This window comes from Magnolia sinica, chromosome 10, assembly GCF_029962835.1.
Source record: "Magnolia sinica isolate HGM2019 chromosome 10, MsV1, whole genome shotgun sequence".
NCBI classification, from domain to species: domain Eukaryota; kingdom Viridiplantae; phylum Streptophyta; class Magnoliopsida; order Magnoliales; family Magnoliaceae; genus Magnolia; species Magnolia sinica.
The window spans coordinates 48,850,429-48,876,641 of NC_080582.1; the positions used below are offsets into that span (position 1 = coordinate 48,850,429).

The 26,213-nt window shown below is 39.5% G+C and overlaps 1 protein-coding gene across 4 annotated transcripts in view; it reads left to right on the plus strand.

Moving 5' to 3' along the window:
- The window catches only part of LOC131258372 (uncharacterized), a 199,496-nt gene that overhangs the window by 17,204 nt on the left and 156,079 nt on the right, over window positions 1-26,213 (plus strand). For all 4 annotated transcript variants that reach the window (XM_058259652.1, XM_058259655.1, XM_058259656.1 and 1 more), the window contains exon 2: window positions 6,466-6,615. In XM_058259652.1, coding sequence (XP_058115635.1) covers window positions 6,466-6,615 — 150 coding nt within the window. The remainder of the gene's footprint in view (window positions 1-6,465; window positions 6,616-26,213) is intronic.

The following is a 26,213-nucleotide window of genomic DNA, read 5'->3' on the forward strand; positions in this document are numbered from 1 at the left end:
TCAGTAGTGCCTACCACCCACAAACCAATGGAGAGACTAAAGTTGTGAATCGTACAATGGGAAACCTCATCCGGTGTATTTCAGGTAATAAACCGAAGCAGTGAGATTTGGACTTGTCTGAGGTAGAGTTTACATTCAATAATATGGTGACCCATTCGATATTGAAGTCCCTGTTTCAGATTATTTATGATCGAGTGCCTCGCCACACACTTGACTTGGTCCCTTTGCGTAAGCTCTCGGGCATAAGCATTGTAGCAGAACATATGTAGGACCGAATCGTGGGCATTCATGTGGATGTGTAAGCCAAGTTGTAAGCTTCAAACAACAAGTATAATAAGCAAGCCAACAAGCATCGGAGGTAAAAGGTGTTCAAGGTGGGCGACCATATTATGGTGCATTTATATAAGGAGAGATTTTCGATCGGGACCTACAACAAGTTGAAAAATGGGAAGATTGGACTGGTACCGATCCCCCAAAGATCAATGACAATGCTTACATTGTTAATCTTTCGGATGACATTTAGATCTCGTGTACTTTCAATGTTGCGAACTTGATTGATTATCATAAACTGAAGCTAGACGAGAAGTCAAGCCCGAGTTCCTTTGAAGTGGAGGGGATTGATGTTGAGCTGGTTGCAGACACTTTCATGGGAGGTCCGATCGGAGGTGGAAATGATCCAGTCCATCATAACCTTAAAACAATAGTATCTTGCAAATCGGAATGAGTTTTTCGACCTATCATATATGATTTTGGGGCAGGAGAAGATAATTAAGAAAACTAACCCTACTATGCCTGGTTACCCATGCTGGATTTGTGAGATTCCATTAGATCGACGGTCAAAAGTTCCAGTTCCATTTATTTTCATTTTTACTATAAATCGTAAGTTTTAGTTCGAGTATAACTATTGATCATTTTTGTAGGAGTCGTGCCGAACATGAAAAGTGCTTTAAAAAGTTAGGAGAATAATGTGGTTGGGCCAAATTGGACACTTTCTAGTTTTATCCAAAAACCATGAAGTTTAGTAGGAATGGAGGCCGTTTATAAATAGTAAATTTACTATTTGTAGTAAGTCATATTTTTAGGGTTTTTTAGTTGGAGTTTGGATCTAAAACTCCGTCTTAGGTTTGATCTCATTATTTAGAGGTCTATAATTTCATTTTATTTATTTATTTATTTATTATCATCAATCAAGTTATTTCAAATATATTAGAAATTATTTCTATTTTTATATTACAAGGATTTGTGAAAGCTTTGTGAGGAGTCCAGATAATTTCATGGATTCAGAGTAGATATTCCCTGAGTTATCCCTCGAGGAAGACGGTGATCGACCTCATCATGTCCCTCCATGCGTCATGTCTTTAATCGTCAAAATCAAACTAGAACCCCGTTGTTTTACTCTTAGAGTTGGATTTGATACTACATGTGATTGGATTCTTGATCTTCCCAAGATCTCCGATGCATCAGATCATGGAGTTAAGAAGTGAAAACGCATGCCTCAATTGCCCTGCTTCCACTGCAGTACCTTTGATTATCTCGGTCGTCTTTAGGTCTTCCACACCGCTGTCTCGTCTTTTGCATCAATTGACACTATTGCAATTCTAAGAGAGGGTTTAGGGAACAAGAAACGATATTATATGGGGAGAGTCCTTAAGAGTCCGGATTCATTACAAATGTTTGTGGTTTTACTTTAAAATACAAAAGGGGTATTATAGTCCTCTCGGTTAAGTGCATTTGAGACACTAAAATGTTCTTGTTAAGTTTTCATATTAGAATGTCTATGCCGTCTTGAGGTTTGAAACGGGGCAACCATCATTAAGTTGATTGATCGACACCGTCCATCCATTTTCTCATCTCCCTTTAGGTCATGGACCCAAAAATGACGTGGATCTTAGTGGTAGGCGGGCCATAGGAAGTCTTAACAGTGGGTAATTTATAAATGATTAAAGGGAATCTGGCCGGGTTGGTTCACTTGATCTTTTGATCCACCTTAATATTTAAGCATTTCACAATATAACTAGTAAATTTCAGTGGACGGAATGGATCATGAAGAAAACATATAGTGGGCTTACCTATCTTCCTACGTATAAGTTCATTAAGTGAGAGCTGCTGCAGGAGGATAGGAGCGGATTAGGTGCGATCCTTGCTGAACCCAAGACGGTCTAGCCATTATTGTGGGGCCCACCTTGATGTATGTATTCTGTATCCACTCCGTCCATCCAATTTTCCATATCATTTTAGTGAATTTGCCAAAGAATTAAAATATCCAAATCTCAGGTGGACCATACTTTAGGAATCAGTGGTGATTGACCGTTGTACCATTAAAAACTTCTTAGGGCTGAAATTGATGTCTACTTAGTGGTTATTTTCCATCTAATCCATTAATAATGTCACATATCCGCGGATGAAGTTGAAAAACAAATATCAACTTTTTCCAGAACTTTTTTGACCCATTAATGTTTAATCACCATTGCTTCAATGTAACAGTCCATCTTATAAATGTGTCTGTTTCATTTTTGGGACAATGCCCCATAAGGCCTGTTTGGATTTGCCCAAAGGATGGGAAAGGAAATTGTATTTACTAAGAAATCTTGTTTTCAAAGAGGTGTGGGAAAGGATATACTATTTCTCATGCTTGTTTATCAACAACGGTTTCTCGAGGTCTATTTTCAAATCATATGTTTGGAAAAATAAAATTCTCTTGAAAAATTCTTTTGGATGTAACTTTTAAGTCTCAAAATATTTGCTACATAGAGCGTAAGTAGTCTGATTTACCCTACATCGGTCGGACCTAAAATCTGTAAGATAGACCTACAAGTCGAACCCACAATATGTAGGTCGGACCAACCTGAACCGACAATCTGTCAGTCAAACCGGCCCGGAGCAACAATTTATCTATCGAAATGACAGAATGTATACTCTATCAAATTTTGGTTAGTATCTCTCTTTCAGTTGGATCGGCAATCCTTTAGTTCAAACTGACGGACTCTGGAAGTCAACTTCAGTACTGAACCAAAATCTTTAGATTTTTCTTAGTTTAGATCTAGGGTCCACTTTAGATACATATGTCAGATCCCAATTGATCAATGACCTACTAAGGGATGGTTTAAGTAGGGCCAAATAATTAGTTTGTTTCGAAACTTCTGTGGCCCCCACAATTTATAAATATATCCTTTTTAACTAATAATAATATGGTCGGCATGGTCCACCTGATGGTCAGATCAACCTGATATTTGAGGTTCCAATATATTTCGACCTTGAAAATCTGATTAACTATGTAGATCGGATCTCACCCATTAATGTGGGCCTGACACAATTCCTGCACCAAAGGCCAAAGAGCGATTAAGCAAAATTTTGAATTTTACAGTATATGCTACACATACATATAGGTGATGGACCTACTGCTAATCCGAACTGTCCATCACTTAGATTATAGTTAAAATAGTGAATATAGAAATCAAAGTAAAGCAAGACACCAATCTGGATTGGAGATCTTCTTCTCTTAAGAACTCTCTCCCTCCTCTCTCTCAGTTTCTCTTTTAAATAGAGGTTTGGAGAAAACCTGTCATTTCCCCCCTCTCAATAATGCATTTTAAAAATTTTATCCCACCAGACATGGGGGCCGTTCCATCGAAAGGGAGAGATAACCCTTTTCTCTCTCTCACTCTCTTGATTTACACAGAAAACGGTTCCACCCATTGCATAGAAGAATAATCTAAACTGTTTATGAAAATGGGCTACTTAAAAATAAAGTTATGTTTTAAAAACGATGTGGATTTAAATTTTTAGTGGCTTAGATTGCTATCAAGGGTGGATATTCTATGTTATAAGAAAATATACATTTTGGGCCATAGAAATTGGATTGAGCTGATTCTTATATTGTTCTTAGGCTGGGGTCCTTAGATCAAGATCTTCGACATAGATATGCATAGGTCGCACTAGATTGTCACATGGAGAAGTACTACCTCCCTATATTCCTCTCCTTATTTGGCCCGAGCCGGAACCACACCCACAATTCCGGTACCAGGAGGGTACCATGCTAACACCGTTGTTCTCAAATTTGATTTTAACCCCTTGCATTTTTTCCTAGAAAAATGTATAGGCGGTGTATGTTATAAGTGGGCCCCACCCAGGGGTGGTGTGCATGATTTGGACTACTCAAAAGGTTCCAGATGTATGACTTTATTAAAAATATATTTTGATATGAAAAGTGGGTCCTCAATTGTCATGATTGATGGTCCAATTGAAGTCCTAAAGTGTGGGATACTCACATTATAAATTCCTTAAAAAATCACAAAACAACTAACAATCATTAGCTAGAAACAGAAATTTAGCCAAGCCTCCAAGTGTAGTTGATGATTTGGATTCAGAAAATTTTCGGTCAAAATGTCTGGTAAAACATACACTAGCGAATGGACCATCAGTTTTGAAAAAGGAGGGCCCACTTGAAAGTTATGGTCCAAAAATGCGATGGATGGTGATGGAAGTGTCTACGGAAAACAAAATACACATGAATGTTCTAGACTATTGAAGGGTATACTATTTCGAAAATGGATATAATATGAACTAAGGAGGAAAATTGATGGTGATGAAAGCGTGGGAAAATCTTCTTCGGATTAAGAAACATATATTCTAAAGTTGGACTCTTTGGCTAGGGTGTTTTGAGGTGCGCGTTTTCAAGATGATGTGTTAATGGTCCCCACACTCCGTGTGTGGCCTATTTTAAAATCAGATCTTATGGATAAGTAAGGATACTAATATTTATTATAAAAATATTGTCCTCCATATATAAGTGGACCATGCGGGATAAAAACCTAAAATTTCTATTTTAATAGTGAGATGATATGATCTTCGGTCAACATTAATAACGTGCGGCTAGTCTAGTCTAGATAGGTTGTGGTAGAAGACATGGAGTAAAACGGAGGTCTAAAAATTATATTTTTGAGAGTGTCAAGAGGCATGTATATTTACACCCTTGATGTAATTAAGGGATGTTCTACAAGATGATGTAAGCGTCCAATCATGATGTCAATGGTGAAATAAGGCTGGATATGAAAATGAATCATCTTGATTGGTTTACTTTCCTAGATGGTATGCTTAATGGACTATCATGGTTGATTTAAGATTCAATGGTCAAGATTGAATATGATAAGGTAGTCCAGTGGACGATCAGACTATAGGATAGGTTCCTTTAGCAATGTTTTATTATACCAATGAAATTTTAGTATCTAAAGAGAATAGAGTCTAATCTAATAGAGTTTGTCTTGAGGGCCTAATACATGAGAGATAGGGCCATGAACCCAAAACTTCTCAAATAACTTCAATTAGCTACTATGCTACAATATTCCAATCTCTTTATTATCCTCAATTTTTAGCATTTTCTCACATTTTCTATGTCCTTTCATCTTCTCTTCATTAATGTGTGAAAAGTTTAGTAGGCATCATTGATCAATTACCTAGGTATTATAGTCAAAGCACTTATAGGACAAGCAAGGAAGAATCATTATCCATCAATGCCTCACAAGATTTTTGCTTCTTGAGTGAAAACAATCACTCTTAAGATGATCGGGCTCTCTACAATGCCAACACGAGGTAGTCAATCTCTTGCTATCACTCTTTTGCCATTACTTTTAGTTTGCCTTTCCCGGATTTTGCACATACCTACTGGTCTTTAAGGTGATTTTTATTTATTTATTTTTTTAAAATTTCCCGTTAGCTACCCTTCCTTTTTTGACTCCTGGACATTGACTTATTGTGAGCAGAATATTCTTTTAAGTGAGCAACATGTGGCTTCTTGGTCTCATGATTGGTCCCGAAGATGACCAACTATATGAGTAATTTTGTTTTTGAATTGGTCAAACTATTCATATTATAGTTCTTAATAGAGATGAACAAGAAAGTGAGAAGAAAAGTTTATTTGGTGCAAAATTTTTCTTATTATTTAGTGATCGGTGATGTTTGGAAAGCTACTATTGGAAGGAATTTTTATACTACTGGAGAAATTAATCTTCAAGTGGGAAAATATTAAGGAGGTGGTATGGTTATGCATGACATGCATTCACGCTACGGATTAAGGAAATGACTCCTTTTAAGTTTGTAAAAAGTATGAAGCCTAGCTTCTTAGACTATAAGCAACTCTTTATGTGGTGTGTTACCTATATAAGAGAAAAAAAAAATAAAAATGTAAAGAGAGGTTTATTTTATAGTGGGTGATTCCTTAGAGATTATACGGTGGAAGAGTTGGAGAGAGAGGTAAGCCTTGTACTCTTGATTTTCACTTTTTAGCAAAGAAAAAATAAATCTGTGTCACTGCCACATGAATATAAGCATATTGTCAAATCAAATAAATCTCCTTGTATATTGTCTTTTGTTTGTTCGTTTCTGACTTTTGCTTTTGGCTTAGATCTTTTCTTTTGCAACACATAGAGTGTACATGTGCTTATAAATTTCACATTGCCAACTTTGCAGATTTGGCATATAAAATAATTCAGATGTTCCCACTCCTCGTTGACTATTATAATGCTAAAGGGAATTCATGTCTCCATCTTCTAGCTAAGCATCCTTCATCCTTTAGAAGTGGTTGCAACTTGGGACCAATAGAACAACTCATTTATTACTGTGAGACATCTCTCCATTTCTTGTTCTCTCTTACTTCATCTTGCTAATGCATACTTACATGAGGTCTCAAGTCCAAATGGTTGGAACATAACTTATGGTCTACCTAGCTGATAACCTTCAATCTATTAAGTGCATGCAACATCCAACCGTTCCAATAGGTTGGCCCCACCATCAACATCGCTAGTGCACACAAAAAAAGGAAAAACAAAAATAAACCCCTATAGGCTTTGATAAATAGAAAAATAAAAGTGTTGTCCACTCAAAAAGTAGATGTGGCTAATCTTTATTGAAGTTAATCCTCATGACAGGACAACATGTTAGACGTGTTGGTGTCACAAGCGCACATGAAAGGTTGAAAGTTATCTTGTCGGTGGACCCTTATTGAATCACAAGTTACATTCTGTTTCCACCCGTATCGCTAACTTCCAATCTGTGAAGTCCATGAAACATCCAAAATTCTTGCAATAGCTTGGTCTCCATGAGGATCAAATTATGTATAAATACGCCATATGAAACATCTAAAATTTATGCAATATCTTGGTCCTCTATGAGGATCACATTATGTAGAAATAAGCCATAACCACTGCCGAGTTCGAGTGGGCCATGTTATTATTTTGCTATTTATGTCTAGACATTGTTTTCTAGGGTGTAGCCCACATAATAAGTGCTTAGGGCAGGCCTTTCACTAGATAATCTCCATGGACTTTCCAACCTATTTGATGTCACGTGCACTTAACAGGTTGGAAGTTATCAACCTAGGTAGACAATAACTTGTGGTCGAACTAGTTGGACATGAGACCTCATATATATATATATATAGAGTAATGGTCTCCTGCGAACCATATCGCAAGGAATTTATGTGCGAGCCTTCATCTAATATATATATATATATATATATATATATATATATATATATATATATATATATATATATAGAGAGAGAGAGAGAGAGAGAGAGAGAGAGAGAGAGAGAGAGAGAGAGAGAGAGAGAGAGAGTAATGGTCTCCTGCGAACCATACCGCAAGGAATTTATGTGCGAGCCTTCATGTAAGCCGTGAGATGAGGAGAGTGGCCGGGATTCAGCTGCATTGAGAGATGGAGAGTCTTAAAAAAAAAGACTCTCTCCTACAATCATGGAGACACTCTTCGAATTGCAAGCGGATTTCAGACAAAAGCCTTTAGTTGGAAGATCCTGTGCAAGGATTCTGCATGGGGCCCACTATAATGTTTGTGATAAATCCAACCTGTCAATCCATTTTTCGAAATCATTTTAAGACATGCGATCAAAAATGAGGAGGATCCAAAAATTAAATGGGCCACATGAGAGGAAACAGTGGGGATTTAGTGACCACCGTTGAAACATTCATATGGCTATAAAAGTTTTGTATCGGTTTATGTTCCTGGTGTTTTCATTGCATCTCAGTGAAAATAACCTTATAAACGGTTTAGATGGAATATAAACACCAAGGTGGAGCCTACGAAGGTTGCAACGGTAAGCATTCCTTTCCCCACTGTTTCATCTTGTATGGCCCACTTGAATTTTGGATCCTCCTTGTTTTTGGTATAATGTCCTAAAATGATATCTAAAAATGAATGGACGGGTTGGATTTCACACAAAGATCATAGTGGGCCCACATAGAATCCTTTGCGGTGTTTTCTTGGGAAAGGCTTTAGCAGGAAATCCGTGTAACCTGGGGTTTGGGAAATGGATCGGCTACTCCCCCGCCACCGGCTAATGACGGGTGGTTGGTGCTATGTGGGCCCCACCATGATGTATGTGTTTCATCTATGCCATCTATCTGTTTTTCTAAATCATTTTATGGTATAAGACCAAAAATGGGGTATATCCCAATCTCAAGTGGACCACATTACAGGACACAATGTTGAATGGACGTTAACCATTAAAATTTTTTTGGGGGCCATAAATGTTTTGGATCAAGCTGATCTTTGTTTTTTCCCTTCATATGGGTCTGTATGACCTAATCAACAGATTGGATGTCAAATAAACAGTACAGTGGGCCTTAAGATGATTTATCTGTGGGCATCACTCTCCCCACTTTTTTCTGTGGTGGGGTCCACTAGAGCTTTTGATCTGCCTCATTCTTTGGATAATGCCATAATATGATCTCTCAAAATGGATGGATGGTGTGGATATAATACATACATCATGGTGGGACCCATAGAACTTGGTGACGTCACTTCAACTACTCAACCTCTCATTAGGTAATCCGCGTCCCATTCTGAGACGGAAACGGATTGGCTGGTGTACCACACACCAGCTATATAGCTGGTGTATTAACGTCAACAAGTTTTGTGGGTCCCATCATGAGGTATGTGTTATATCCAAAACGTCCATTCATTTGGCAAGTTAGTCTTAAGGCTTGAGCCGAAAGATAAGACATATATAAAGATCAAGTGAACCACACTGCAAAAAGCAGTTGGGGATTGAACGTCTACCATTGAAACCCTTTTGGGGTCACGGAAGTTTCTAATCAATATGAAATTTGTTTTTCCTCTTCATCTATGTATTTGTGATCTTATTAACAGATTGGATGGAAAATAAACGTTATGTTAGGCCCTACGAATTTTTTAACGGTGAAAATCATTGTCCTCGCTGCTATTTTTGGTATGGTCCATTTGAGCTATGGATATGATTCCTTTTTTTTTAATGATCTAAATTGATCTTGAAAAATGGATGTACGGTGTGGATATAATAAATAAATCATTGTGAGGCCATGTAACTTTGATCTCTTTTGAACCATTAGTATAACTCAAGGCTCGAGGAGCCTCGACGCTTGTCTTCGCCAGACACGTATCTACGCCAGCTATATAGCTGATGTGTGGTACACCAGCCAATCCGCTTCCCTCTTAGACGAAAGGGTATTGCTTAGCTTACTGAGTAAACTGTGTGAGGTCCACCATGATTTATGTATTTTATCTTCTCTGTCTATCCATTTTCCTAGATAATTTTATGGCTTGATCCTAAAAATGAGGTATATACAATGTTCAAATGGACCACACCACATGAAACAGTTGAATTGAACTTCTACTGTTGAAAATTTCTTAGGGGCTACATAAGTTTTGGATCAAGCTTATATTTTTATTTTCCATTCATCCATATCTGTATGATCTTATGAACAGGTTGGATGACAAATAAACATCACAAACATTATAGTGGGCCCCACACAGAATTTTTGCACAGGATCTTCTAACGAAAGGCTTTTACGTGAAATCTACTTACAATTCCAAGAGTCTCTCCTCCCTCTCTCAATGCAATTGAATCCCAGCCGCTCTCCCCATCTTAAGGCTTACATGAAGGCTCGCACATAAATTTCTTGTGGTATGGTTGGCAGGAGACCATTACTCTCTCTCTCTCTCTCTCTCTCTCTCTCTCTATATATATATATATATATATATATATATATAAAGGTCTCAGTTCAACTCCAACCCGTTGGACCACATGTTAAGGTCCACCCAATGGATAATAACTAACTTGTTATGTGCATGGAACATCCAACATCTGTGTGTGCATGTCAATATATATAAATATATTTGTATACATAAATATATAAATATATAGACATACACATGTACCTATGTCTACGTAAATAAAACACCTTGGGCCCACCATCTTATCTATCTAAATCCACTCCATCCATCAGTTGAAAACCCTTATGGACTGTTTACACCCAGTAGATCACAACTAGATCTAATGTTGCAAAAGATGCCATGTAGCAGAATGTGTTTGCGTTGGGAAACAACTATTTGCAAACTAAGAGTCCCACAAGAGGAAAATCTTTGCCAATCATTAAATGTTAGAGTAAAAAAAAAAAAAAAACCAAGTCTCTACAAAGCAAAGAGGTTTTGCAAACTGAAGAGTCCAACTATGGAAGCTATCTAGCAAAGCCTCTTACGGATGTTGCATGAACGAAATAGCAAGAGGCTTACGGGATCTTTCTTGTACTGCAACCTCATACAATAGGCTACTCTTATGTGGAGAATTAAGGAGATTTGCAAAATTAACTATCCAAATCTCTCAGGATAAGAAAACTACGGAGAAACCACCACCTTTTAGAAGAGTATAAACAACACTCGATGAAAAGCTTGAGGCAACCAACTAAGCCAATACACAAATCTCTCTCATAGAACAACACTATCTATCTTAGGTTTAACCTTAGGTCCTTCACTTCTGTTGAGCCCTTGCCATAACAAGTTTGCAGTTTAGCATAACTTACATCCACTATTACCAGTGTCATCACTGTAATATGCTTAGGAGTAGAGTGAATATCCACGACCTCTGTCATCGGATCCCCGATCAACCAAGTTCATACTTGAAAGATCATACCGATCACATCCTGCTGGCGATTCACCTATATTGTTTGTGTGCACAGAAAATCGTATGTTATTATCTTTTATTTTCTCTACTTCTTTTATTGTCACTGATTGTACTTATCTTAATTCCAGATCAATAAAATTGCAGATCCATCCTTTATTTTTTAATTTTACTTGTCCATTATCACATTACCAAGAAACTTAGGTATCACGATCACCATTAAAAGAAAAGTCCTTAGCTCAAGGTAAAAAGATCCCATTGAAGGACTAACTAACCTCTTCCAAATCGCTTAATCGTTGCACATTAGTGGTGGGATGGTTAGGTCAACCTTCATAGGTCTGATTATATGACTAATTTGAGACCTAGGGTCATAAGCATTCAATTGAACTCGAGTCAAGTACGAATCTAGCAGAATCTAGCAAGCTCGACAATATCTTAATCGCACACGTTTGACCGAATATGAGTTGTTTTTTAACACATGTGATCTTGTGTATGCTTAAACTCCAACACTATTTTTGGCATGCTTGGTAGAACAAATGTATGTTATTTTTGGTGTTTCTCAGTAAAGCACGATGGTTGGTCGACTAAGAAAGGCAAGTTCTATCTCTAAAGTTGCAGAATAGCCATAAGATGAGGAACAACAAGTCGAACCCGTCGATGTAGATAGAGGATCCTCTTCTTAACCGACGCTGGAAGACATCATGAATCACATCCTTGAGATGAGGGGAGATTTGTGACAGAGCGCAAAAGGCAACAGGGTTAATGCAGAGAAAATTGCTAGGTTAATTAATACATTCATCAAAAGGTTTCTACTACCGGCAAACCACCAAGCCACCAATAATTTCCCTATAGAGTTAGAGATAGAAAGATCGGTCGATCTTCTAACAAGAATTAGTTGGCAAAACCATAAGGTCATCCTCCACCACCCGAGGTGGTTGTGAGAAGAAGAGAACCTCCCTACAACCAATAGGATCGAGACTCCTAAAATATCCATACGCATGGGAGCAATTCCATAAAGGCATTGATCCACTTGGGGTCAATCGCCTATGCTGACGGCGATGCATAATTATTATACCAAAATCAAGTACGCCAGAGGCACCAACCCATGTTATTGATAACACCACAAAAATATACAAGGGCCAATCCACATACGACAAAACCTTCGATGCGTCACGCCCCACTAGTCGTTACTCCTATGGCTCGAATTCCGTCACTCACAACACAACTACGACAATTTGGTCATAAATATCTAATCGATTTGATGCAAAAGGTAACTCCTCAATCTCATGACTGGAGGGCTTTGATAGACGCGATCGATCCAAAAAATTAGAACACCCAAAATAGATCGACTTCCAAAGAAAGACTTACAGAGAAACGAATGAATAAAATGGCCAAGTCGAATTTAGAGATACTAGGGGGCAAGGATGAAAACCAATACTTCGTGAAGAAAGTTCGTTAAAAGATATGTTGCCAAGACATGTACTATGCTAACGATGCTGTCAAAAATTTTATAGACTGACAAAATAGTGCTCCAAATAAGCCAAGCGAGGAATCACAATGACTGCATCATTTACATCAAAAGCCATTTCACTATGAAGATAACCTGCCAAAAGGCATGTTGCCTAAACACATAATATATGAACGATATTGTTACAAGATTTATGTAGCGGAACGACGCATCACTTTAAGCAAACCACAACGACCACATGAAAAATCATTAAGGTCAACATGGCCAAATACACGAAAGTTCTTATGGCTACAATGGCTATATAGAAAAACATCATGTCTACAATGGCCGAAAAGAAAATTCAAACGGCCAACGATAGCTGAAATGACCAACCTAACGGGAGATTTGACTAAAATGTCAAATCAACAGTCAAAATGACTGACTTCATTGTTGATTCAACCAGAATTGCCAAATTAATAGCTGGAATGTCTGATTTCACGGCCGATTCAACCAAAATGACTAATTTAACAATCAGAAAGTCTGATTTAACGACCAAAGATGCCATCCCAATGACCAATTGGATGAAGAATTATCAAAAGCTATTCAATGGTTATTCTCATTCTCTAAATGTAAAGAGACATGGGGGCATAATTTATACCTGGTCAATCATGGCCCAATCTAATGTTTCAAATGATCCAACTGGCAAAGACATATTTTTGTCGAGAAGAAACTCTATATAAAGTAAGAGTCCTATAAAAGAAACTCTCTACCAAGTATTAAATGCTAGATTAAAAAACTAAGTCTCTGCGAAGTAAGGAGTCTAGCAACAACAAGTATCTACAAAAGGAAGAATCAAACTACGGAAGCTCTTTAGTGAAGCTTCCTACAGATGTTGCATGACCGAAATAGCAAAAGGCTTATAGGATCTTTCCTTTACACATGGCCTGATACAATAAGCTATGGTTATGTGAAAAATCAAGGAGATTTGCATGACCGACTATCTAAAAATCTCTCATGATAAGGAAACTACATAACAACCACTATCTTTCAGAAGTCTATATAAATAACACTTTCTGAAGAGCTTGAGGTTACCAATTTCTGAAGATCTCATAGTTCAACACTATTTTCTATCTTAGTTTTAGCCTCACGTCCTCCACTTTTGTCAAGCCCTTGCCACAGCAAGTTCGGAGTTTAGCATAGCTTAAATATGCTATTGTTTAGTGTCATCATTGCAGTAGCCCAAGAATAAATATCCACAACCTTCGTCATTGGATCCTCGATCAACTAAGTCCACACTTAGAATATCACACTGGTCACATCTTGCCGACCATTCACTTCATTTGTTTGTTCACACGGATGATAGTAGGTAATTATCTTTTGTTTTATCTGGTTATTTTATTTTATTATCGCTAATAGTAATGATCTTAATTCAAAATCAATAAAATCGAAGATCCAACCATTATTTTTTTTCATTTTATTTGTCCATTATTGCATTACTAAGAAATCTAGGGACCACAATCACTGTCGAAAGAAAAGTTATTAGCTTAAGGAAAAAAGATTCCATTGAAGGATTAACCCACCCCTCTGATTGTTGCACATTGGTGGCTGGATATTCAGGTTAACCTTTACAGGTCTAAACTTCTGGCTAATTTGACACATCGGGTCGCAAGTGTTCAATCATACTTGAGTTGAGTACTACTCTAGCATGCCCAACACTATCTTAATTGCAGATGTTTGACCCAATACGGCTGTTCGTTCATAAGTTGCTGTCATGACTAATTGAACTGCTACTGTTGGTTGCTTGGTTTGTTTTTTTATTATGCACGTGTGCCAAAATCAATATAGCGGCTATATCCAAACCGATTAACTTTGTCCCCAAGTGCCAAAATAGGCGGATACGTCCAATATGAACATATATGACCTGATTTTATGAAGATTAGTCGCTTACTCAGCCACTTGCAAAAGTTTATAATGATCAAGCAATAATTAGAGGGTGGGGTTCTTCCTCCGAAGAAGGGTAACTCTGTGCCTTCCACAAGAAAGGACTTTCAAAATACTAGTGAAAATCAAACAAAAGGAAAAACTCACAATCAGTCACTAGGAACAACCGCAAGAATGCATCTAATGAAAGAACTGCCTGATATTGGATAAACAACAAATCCAGCGTATGAGCGTAGACTTGGATTATAACTAAAGATTATGGCTAAGAATTACCGCTACTCCTAGGATAAGCTGGGATAAAAGATAAATTAATAGATTTGATTGATTGTTTTTTGAGATGATTGAGATATCTTACTATGTTGACTTCCTTTGCTATTTAGAATGTTTCATTGTAGCTTGTTCTTCCAGATCCTTCTTCTACTATTGCAACAGTTACAATAGTCTAAAATCCTTAATCGATTATTCTCTTCTCTAGATCCTTCTTTTAGTATGTTTCTCTTTACAGCGGTTTCACTTTTGTCAGTCAGGGTTTTGTTGCCTTCGATCGCCTTTTAGATCTTAAACAACATGATCACATTTCTTGTATATCAACCACAACACTTCATCGACCATCCACTGATGTGTAGAAGTAGATTTACGCTAGATATAATTCTGCAAAAAGCACTCTATATTTTTTAAGATCTTTTTATACACTTCCTATTCCTCATGCAATGTCATATGTCGCTGTCCTATTAGCTTTCTCAAAATAGCAAGAAATAGGTTACAATATTGCCCCCCCTACGTTACTTCACCTATGGGAAAAAGGTGACATCGATGTTGTTCTATTGCTCGATATCATAAATGTAATTTGTCGTTGATCCACGTGTTGTTTTCCCATTGATTCTACTCGACCGATGCCATATCAGGAGATATCCTTTGTTTAATTCTTCTAGGCTATTCAAGTGACATGTTGCATAAAATCGTATTATACGAGGAGTCATGATGACTTTTTCATTAATGTGCATATATCGTGGTCGATAAATAAGCAACCCTTAATTCTGTGCTTTTCCCCTTTTACTCATTCATCTCTTTTGCATTAAACTCTTCCTGATTTTCGCTCCTCAACTCATCATGGTTGCATCTTATTATTATTATTATTATTATTATTATTATTCTTATGTTCTAGGTTTTCACTTGGAATCTTTCATTAAAGACCTTGATGTCTTATTGTTCAGAGTGATTAATGATCTCCTATCTAACACTCTAACCGAACCAGACATTGCATTGTTGACACTTAGTCATGCTTTTCATCCGGTAGTCATCTATGAACAATTTCATGAAATCGAGCCCAACTTCTCGAAGTGCCCTGATAAAGTTTTGCTTGTCTAATCGAACAATCTTCTGGACCCCTCCAATGCATTTAGGTCTCCACAAGCATAGCCGAAGCCGATGAATGGCTGAAATGAATGGTTTGCTTGTGTTGAAGCACAACATGGAGATACACATGGAAGCAAGGAAAAATTTATGAATGCATCAAATTTTCTCCAAATGAATATCCAGCCAATTCCTTATTTCTTGCAGTAACATCAACTTTTTGGAGTCGATCGACCAATACATTCCATTTTAGATGCGGCCCCATGAGTCCATCAACCATGGATGTGTATGCATTCACTCACCTCTTACCCTTTGGGGAGCATGTCTATCCGGGCTTCACTTTGAAAAATCCACATCCCTTCACTCTCTCATAAAAGACCAACAAGGAATATTTTACCTTCATGGCTTTTCATTATAAATGTTAAGATGATGTTGATAAACAAGAACAAACAGTGATCTTGCTGATTGTGAAATTGGGCATGGTGGGCCCACGAGCTATATGCGGAAGCTTAGCAGAGCTATGAAATGAAGGCTATGTCCTAGAGAGGGGGGGGGGGGGGGGGGGGGGGTTGATTAGGACCAAATAAAAGTTATACCTTTTAATATATAGTTGCCTACTTAAACGAATATGTAATTTACAACTAAGGTAATTAACTCTAAGGGTTCTGTTATGGGTAAAAAAGGGATCGGCCAAAAGGGACCGACCAAAGATGATCTGCGCGAGAGAAACTGTAGTGCCCTTAGAGGCAGCGTCTAACTTTGACTGCGAGACCCGAGCCTTGTGAATATAACTAGACACTTTAACTGGCAGTGGAGGAGTTTAAGCTCCTGCATAGCTTGAGCTAGCCGATGGAGTATCACTTTGGTCATGATGCATTGAGGCCGACCTTAGGTACCTCAGGTATCGACCTCGACCTCGGGGGGAGGACGAACTCAACCTCGGCCTCGTGTACCAACCTCAACCATAGATACCGAACTCGGCCTCGACCATAGACCTCGACCTCGGAGGTCGGCCTTGAACCTTCAACCTCAAGGTTGACATCCCCTGTTCGAGGTCGGCCCCTTAGTGCAACCTCCTCCTGACGACCTCGATCTATTGATCTTATCAAAGGTTGTTTTAGGATATGCGTCGAGGATTTGGGAAGACAACTGCTTGCCAAGTAAGGGAGCGTCTAAGGAGGGCATCCCATGGCTATAAATATAGGTCCATTCTACAGAGAAATGTACATACTAATACCCTGACACTCATAGACACAGATTCCTTATCTGACTTAGGCATTAGAGGGTCCCCTGTCTAAGCCAGGGTCTCCATTATTGTTCTCCTTGTGTAGGTTCTCTAGGGTGTGGCTAGGATAACTAGAAACAAGCATCAACAGTTGGCACCATCTGTGGGAAGCAACATCAAGGTCGTTCTCACTACCGATTCAGTCACAATGGCCGAAGGAAAGAAGAAGACCTGAGCCACCATTAAAGCACCTGCACCACCTTCAGTCAACCTTTCTCTTGATATTTGGAATGTGCCTTCTCAACATCAGGCGGGGTCTACCTCTGCACCCACAGCCCCTAAGCCCAAGTCACGTAGTCGGAGTGGTCGACTTCTCTCCCTAGAAAATCAGGTCGAGGCCTTAAATGGCAACATTAACCGACTAATGCAATTCATGGAGAGGCAGAATCCCCCTCTTGGCCACGAGGCAGAGGTCGGAGCCGCCATTGAGCAGTCTCGACTACCGCGGGTTCCCCAAAATCCTCACAAATTCAGAATATAAATAGGGCATAGCCAGGCGTTAGTTCGGACCACGAGAACCGCTAAGCTCGACGCCTCTGATCTGCACCATACCTTGGAAAACAAGAGACGAGAGAAGGCCCCTGAGGTACTTCCCGAGATAGGAGAAAACGAGGTCCCCTGGGAGGTTGAGCTCAAGGAGCTACGAGGTTAGATCAGTGACATCCGCCAGGCCTATTGCGCACAAGTCCCAACTCCCATCAAAGCTATGTTAGAGGAGGCCGAGCCTCCGTTCAGTGATGATATAATGGGAGCCCAACTCCTGCTCAAATTCTAAATGCCCCAGATCACCTCCTACTCTAGGTCTGGCGATCCTGTCAAGCAATTCGAATTCAGGCATAGATGGAGCTTCACGACTCGTCGAGCTAGGTTATGTGTCAAGCCTTTTCATTGACTTGGTTAGGAGCAGTGGAAAAGTGGTATCGGCAGCTAAAACTAAAGTCCATCAGCTTATACAACTCAACAAAACATTCATCACACAATTTATTGGTGGGAAGGACAGGCGGAAACCAACAACTCATCTCCTCACCATTACCCAGATGGAGGACGAGTTGTTGAAGGACTACATCGTGAGGTTTAACTATGAAGCAATGCAGGTGAAAGGATATTTGGACCATATAGCCCTGGTCGCCATGATAGCTTATTTCAAAGAAGGGAAAATTTTCTTCTCGATCGGTAAAAACCCTCCGATGCCTTGGCCGACCTCCTCAACCGGGCCCAGAAATACTCTAATGTCGAGGAGCTTTTGAGCTTGCAAAAGGCTACCCGGAGTGCCAGGAGTTCGACTAAGGACAAAAAACACAAAGAGGAGGTGCAACTGCATGCTGTCAGCAATAAGAGGAAAAGGGATGGGGACTTAAGTAAGGGTCAAAGCCCGAGTCGAAGGCTTGAAAGTAGATTTCGTTCCTACACTCCTTTAAACGCCACCCTCGAATAGGTCCTTATGGAAGTTTGGGATAAATGGATCTTGAGGTGGCTGAATAAGATGAAGACCGATGCCGACAAGCAAGACAAGAGGAAGTACTATCACTTCCATCACGACCACGACCACTCCACCAACAATTTCTTCGACCTCAAGGATAAAATCGAAGCTCTCATCTACAACGGGCATTTGTGGGAGTATATCCATACGAGGAGAGAGGAACACTCAGACCAGAGGGCCGAACAACAAAGTTATTAGAATGATAACGAAGCAATAGGAGAGATCCACACCATATTCGACATGCCTGTAGGAGGACCCTAATAGAGAACGTCGAGCTCATGCTAGGACCATAAGTGGCGATAGCTCGGAACACCATGTTAACCTCATCTACAGACCCATGAAGGAACAAAGAACAACCCCTTGCAACTAACATTCAACGAAGAAGATGCCCGAGGAATCCACTGCCCACTTGACGATGCCCAGGTAGTGGCCATGATGGTAGCCAATCTCAAAGTGCACTGCATCCTTGTGGACACGAGCATCTCGATCGACATTCTCTTTATCATCGCTTTTGATAAAATGGGGATGAGGAGATCCCATCTCTGACCTATCCGAACTCCCTTACTTTGATTTGCAGGAGAAAATGTTATCTCCGAGGGAAGCATACTACTCCTAGTTATCACAGGAGAAGGACATAACTAAACGACGATGATGGTTGATTTCTTGGTAGTAGACTGACCCTCTGTTTACAACGTCATCCTCGACCGACCATCTCTCAATGGCATGAGGGCGGTAGTCTCGACCTACCACCTCGTGATGAAGTTCCCTAACGAACATGGTGTGGGCGAGTCAGGGGCGACCAAAACGAGGCCTGTCAGTGCTATTTTATGGCATTGAGGGCAGGAGATTGACAGAGTGTAGCGGCTGTCACGGTCTTGGATCCTCGAGATGAGTTCCTTGAAAGAGGATCCTCAATGGAAGAACTGATGACCGTGCCTATCCGTGAGGATGACCCATCTCGGACTGTGCAGGTTAGTTCGCTGCTAGCCTTAGGCCCGCTAGATGAAATTATCAACCTATTCAATCGGCATGCCGATGTCTTCATATGGTCCCACCAAGATATGCCCGACATCAGGCAATAAATCATGGTCCATAGATTAAACGTGGACCCCGACCACCGACCTGTGAGGATGAAGCGGTGTGCATTCCAGGCAGAATGGTATGTCATCATTGGGGAAGAGGTCAATAATGTTACATCTTGAATTTTCACGGCTAGAGTTTATACTCGAGCCCAAGAAAACCGGGTGCTAATAATGTATAAATTGGATGCTTTTAAAAATCGCACCTTATATTGGGATGCGTAAGTCCAGTCACGTGACTTACTAAAATAGCTTTCCCGAGGTCTTGGGAATCTGGACTACTCGAATTTTATTGTATCTGGACTCCTCTAGCTACACGTAAGTCAAGTAACTTCTAATCCACGTCAGAAGCGGAAGCAGATTGGTGTACCACACACCAGCTACTGCTGGGACGCGGATTACATACTGACAGGTTGAGTAGCAAGATTGGCTACTGAAGTGACATCACCAAGTTATGTGGGACCCACCATGATGTATGTATTGTATCCACACCATCCATCCATTTGGAGAGATCATTTTAGGGCACGATACAAAGAATGAGTAAGATCCAAATCTGGAGTGGACCCCACCACAAAAAACAGTGGGAAGAGTGACGCCCACCATTGAAACCTTCCTAAGGTCCACTATGATGTTTATCTGAGATCCAGCGTGCTAATAAGTTAAGACAGACATTAAAGAGGGGAAAACACAAATTTGGGCTTGATTAAAAACTTTTGTGGCCTTTAGAAATTTTTAATGGTGGGCATCATTCTCTCCACTATTTTCTGTGGGGAGGTCCATTCGAGATTTGGATCTAACTCATTTTTTGTCTCATGCCATAAATTGATATCTCCGAATGAATGGATGGTGTGGATACAACACCTACATCATGGTGGGTCCCACAGAATTGGTGACATAACTTCTGTAGCGTGTCTCGCTACTCAACTTGTCAGTAGCTAATTTGGTGGAAATCGGATTGCGTACTGAGTTACTCAGTACCCTCTTATCGTACTGAGTAAACTCTGTTGGGCCCACCATGAATGTATGTGGTCTATCCATGCCGTCCATCCATTTTTCCATATTATTTTAGCGGTTGAGTCCAAAATTTAATCAAACCCAAAGATCAAGCGGACCTTATCATAGGAAACAGTTGGAATAATGATTTCCACCGTTGAAACCTTTTTAGGGCCCACAGTGATGTTTATTTCTCATCAATCCTATTAATATGATCACAAGGACATGGATGAAGGGAAAAAAATAAATATAAGCTTGATCCAACACTTCTATAGCCCCTGAGAAATTTTCAAAGGTAGATGTTCAATTCACACTGTTTCCTATGGTGTGGTCCACTTGAGGTATTTATATACTTTATTTTTATGCTCTAGCCCTAAAATTATCTTTTAAAATCATTGGATGGAGTGGATAAAATACATAAATCGTTGTGGACGCCACGGAATTTACTGGTGTAGGTACGTGTCGTGTGAGGCTGAGCATTGACGCTCCTCGAGCTCCGAGTTGTACGAACAGTTCAAAGTAGATCAAAGTTACGTGGCCCCACAGTGATCTATTTATTATATCTACACCTTTCATCTATTTTTGGAGATCATTATAGGCCACTGTCCAAAAAACGAATCATATCCAAAGATCATCTGGACCACACCACAAATAGCAGTAGAGATAATGATTTTCACCGTTAAACAATTCAAGGCCTACCATAACGTTTATTTTCCATCCAATATGTTCATAAGGTCACAAAGACCTGAATGAAGAGGAAAAAAAAATTTCATATTGATCCAAAACTTCTGTGACCCCAAAAAGGGTTTCAATGGTAGACGTTCAATCCCCCATTGTTTTTTTAGTGTGGTCCACTTGATAGTTAGATTTGTCTTATTTTTCGTCTCAAGCCTTAAGACGAGCTCGCCAAATGGATGGATGGTTTGGATATAACACATACCTCATGATCAAACCCATAGAACTTGCTGACGTAAATACAACAACTATATAGTTGGTTGAGGTACAACAGTAATCTGCTTCTGTTGGAGCCGGTTTCTTGCGAAAGAAGTTTTTTCACTGGGAACTCAGGTGGGGTAAATTCTGTGGGTCCCATCATGAGGTATGTGTTATATCCAAACTGTCCATCCATTTTGCAAGCTCGTCTTAATGCTTAGACTAAAAATAAGACAGATCTAAAGATAAAGTGGACCACACTGCAAAAAGTAGTAGGGGATTTAACGTCTACCATTGAAACCCTTTTGGGGGTTACAGAAGTTTTGGATAAACATGAAATGTGTTTTTCCTCTTCATACAGGTATTTGTGACCTTATGAACAGATTGGATGGAAAATATATGTTATGGTGAGCCCTATAAATTTTTAACGGTGAAAAGCATTATCCCGCTGCTTTTTTAGTGTGGTTCATTTGAGCTTTGGATATGATTCATTTTTTTAGCTAATTCTCTAAAATAATCTCTAAAAATTGATGAACGTTTTGGATATAATAAATACATCATTGTGGGACTCATGTAATTTGACTCACGATCCTTATAACATGATAACATCGACCCTTATTACGTTACAATCACGAACCGCGCACACGTCACGTAATAACCTCGACCCATATAACATGATAACTACGACCCAATATGACAACGACAACCCATATAACATGACAACCACGACCCACATAACATGACAACCACGACCTATATCAACCACGACCCACATATATAACATGACAACCACGACCTATATCAACCACGACCCACATAACATGACAACCACGACCCATCTAACATGACAACTACGACCCATGACAACCACAACCCGGGTGACAACCACGACCCATATAACATGACAATTACGACCCATATAACATGACAACCACGACCCCATGAAAACCAAGACCCATATAACATGATAATCTCGACCCTTGCTACGTGACAACCACGATCCATTTGAAGGGTCGTGGTTCACATGCATAATGGATCGTGGTTTTCATCAACAAAAGATCGTGACTAACAACAATGATCCATAGTGCATATGAACCACAACCCATATAACATGACAACCACGACCAAATGGCAAGGGTCATGGTTGTAATGTGGTAAGGATCGTGGTTGTAATGTAGTAAGGGTCATGGTTGTTAGGTTGATGTAATCAATAACTTGGTTATTTTTAAATAATAGGAGTCAAGGCCCACCATGGGGTGATCTGTTCCGTCCACCTTGTCGGCTAGCTCGTCGTGGGCCAAAAAGTCTTGACTCGGGCACTGTACACTTCTAACAAATATCAAAGTGAGCCTAGAAAGTTTCGACAGTCAATATTATTTTATATTTTGTGGCTCGCACGAGCGTTAGATCAGGCTAATATTTGACCTTACCCCTAAAATGACACAACAAAAAGGATGGGCGGCATGATTATACACATACATCAATGTGGGCCCATATGGGTCGTGGTTTGCTTGGGTCGTAGTTTTCATATTATATGGGCCGTGGTTATCATGTTGCATGGATCATGGTTTCATGTATTCACTTCGTTTTATACCAAACCATTAGTACCATAGCTTAAGACCCCATAATGGGGTGATCCGATCTATCCACCTTGTCGGCCAGCTCGCTGTGGGCCCAAAAAGTCCTGACTTGGGCAGTATCCACTTCTAACAAGCATCAAAGTGAGCATGAAAAGTTTCTACTGTAACCATTATTTTCTATTTTCTGGCCCACAAGAGCACCGGATCAAGTTGATAGTTGAGCCCTACCCCTAAAATGACACGACAAAAAGGATGGGCAGCATGAATTATACACATATCAATGTGGGCCCATATAGGTCATTATTTGCATGGGTCATAGTTGTCATGTTATATGGGTCATGGTTGTCATGTTGCATGGATTGTGGTATCGAGGTGTTCAGTTCCTCTTCTACCAAACCATTGGTACCATCGCTTAGGGCCCACAATGGGGTGATCCGATCCATCCACCTTGTCAGCCAGTTCGCCATGGGCCCAAAAAGTCCTAACATGGGTAGTGTACACTTCTAACAAACATCACAGTGAGCTTGAAAAGTTTTAACAATCACAATTATTTTTTATTATATGAGCCACACGAGCACTGGATCGAGCTGATATTTGGGCCTTAGCCTTAAAATGACATGGCAAGAAGGATGAGCGGCATGGATGAAACACATACATGGTGGTGGGGCCCACAGACCACCGAGCACCAGCCATTGGCTGATGGTAGGGGGAGTAGTCAATCCATCACTTTCTCGAGTTTTGAAAAAGAAGGTAACTTCTTATTCACTCTAGGACCGTACGACTTCTGAACCAAGGATAAGAGCATTTTCATCCGAAAAAATATCCAAAAGATGTCAGAAGGCCAATCTTAGGATATATGGGATGTCGTAGCTTTCTATGTAATTGACCTAAACTTTGAGGCGAGTACGGTCAATTTACCTTATAAATTTGGGGAAGGAAGTTTCCTTTAAACACGTCTCTCTTCGTGCAGCTAGCTTGTCCGTTGTCTACAGGTATGATGTGGGGTCCATCATGATTTCTTATAAAGAATTCACTTCATTTATTAGTTTAAGCCGGTCGTGTTAGGTCACGAGACTAAATATGAAGTTGATCCGAGTCTTAGATTGGCTCATCTTGAAAAATCTCATAACGGGTGTTAAAACGGACTTGATCTTAATTAACGGTCCACACTTAATGATCAGAGCCCAATTTTGAAGAAAATGTGTAGTCAAGTTAGGCAAATAATTGGACAAAGTTTGGTGGTTGATTGATGGTGAAAAAAGGCTAGATATGAAATATCATCTTTTGCATCAAAAGGAAGGATCTGGCTTAGCATTCAACGGTGTATGATCATAGATCGGGGTCCAAATTTTGTATGATGTCATGGTCATATGATGCCAAGGTGTGGTCCAAGTTCGAGTTTCGATGGACGGCAGGAAGTGGGTAGATTTGAAGATCTATATTTATAAGGAGTTGATAAGCCTAAAAAGGATATCTTCCCGCCTAAATAAAAGCCTACCAAAGAGGGGTCTTTATATTTCACACTCGGTCCATATGATGGGAAATCCAAGTCGTTCATATGAAGGGAAATATCCAACTACGACTACCCATGAGATTTCTTCACTCGATGGACACCAAAATCAATGGCTAAGGGGTTGATTTGTCGATTGGGTCACTAGCTTTTACAATGATCTAAGTTGAAGTGTATGGTTAATTTATAATACATAGGCATGATATAAAATTTTGAATTAAACAGATAGTGGGAACCATGTGATCTAGAATTCAGGGGTCTAGGTTAGTGGTATTTTCATAATTATTGTTGATTTAAGAGTTTTGTGAAATTTAATGGTTCTACATGGTTATATGCACCTTTCCAAACAATTCTTACAAAAGAACTTTTATTTAAATCATTATGGATAAGGAGTTATTGGCCAATTCATTTAAGGGAAGGTATATACGTCAAATCACATGATGGATGGTCTTGTCTCAAAATCAATAGTCAGATTGCTGGATCTATGAATGGAGATCATTCTTAATGGTTAGATTTGTGTAAGGGAGTAGATGTAAGGTTAGGATAGATGGATTTGCATCGTACACATGTACATACTAGGTTACGTCTTATGGTAACAGTTGAGAACTTTCAATACTCGGTATTAAAAAGTTTGGGGTGTAACAGTGCTCACATCCATGATGGGTTGAGTATCCAGGATAAGAAAATCTACTCGATAGTAGAATTTATCAACTTGGACCAACACATCCTCAATCATCCCTCTCGGTACACAAACCGAGTGATCGGCAAGTTGTAATGTGGTCCTGTTGGATTTTAATTCACCTAGACCTAGTTGTTCATAGATTGAGTAAGGGATCAGATTTACACTTGCTCCTAAGTCAAGAGGTGCATGCTCAATCCGGTGGTTCCGAATTACATAAGTGATGGTTGGGCTACCAGGATCCTTGTATTTTTGTGGCACATCTTGCTTGAGGATGGACCTACATATGAAGGAATTTGTTTAATGACATCCAGTAGAGGGATATTGACCTTCACTTGCTTAAGTACCTCTAGAATATCTTGAGAGTTAGATAAAGGTTTTGGTGCAATCAATCGTTGAGGGAATGACACAATCGGCTTACATACTTTTCCCGGTTCTTCTTCTTGTGGAGCACTACTAGGTTTATCATTCTTTTCTTCTTCCGGATCCTTAGATTTTTTAGACCTTGTTGGAATAGATATGTTAATTATCTTCCCACTCTTAAGAGTGGTGATAGACTTGGCTTGCTCCATTTCATTTGAAGAGCTTAAGTCACTAATTTCGCATTGCGGTTTTGGATTTGGGAGGGGTTGGGCTGGAAGCATCCTTTCTCCCCACTTGCTAAGTGTGATTCAATCCTTTAAATGGACGATGTAAACATTTTCATTATTGTTTTGAGATCCTGGAATGCTTGCACCGTATTCTGGTTGAATAGCTCTTGGTTTTGCATGAATTTTTGAACTGTATCCTCTTGAGGCCTCTTTTGATTTAAGAATTGTGTAAGGGCCTCTTGTGGGTTGGCCACTTGTCCATTCCTCCAATTGAAATTTGGATAATTCCTCCACTTGGAGTTGTATGTATTTGAGGTGGGTCCTTTGAAAGGTCTTTGGTAGTTATTCACAATATTTGATTGCAAGCACAAATACCACAAATAACTTCTGTATCC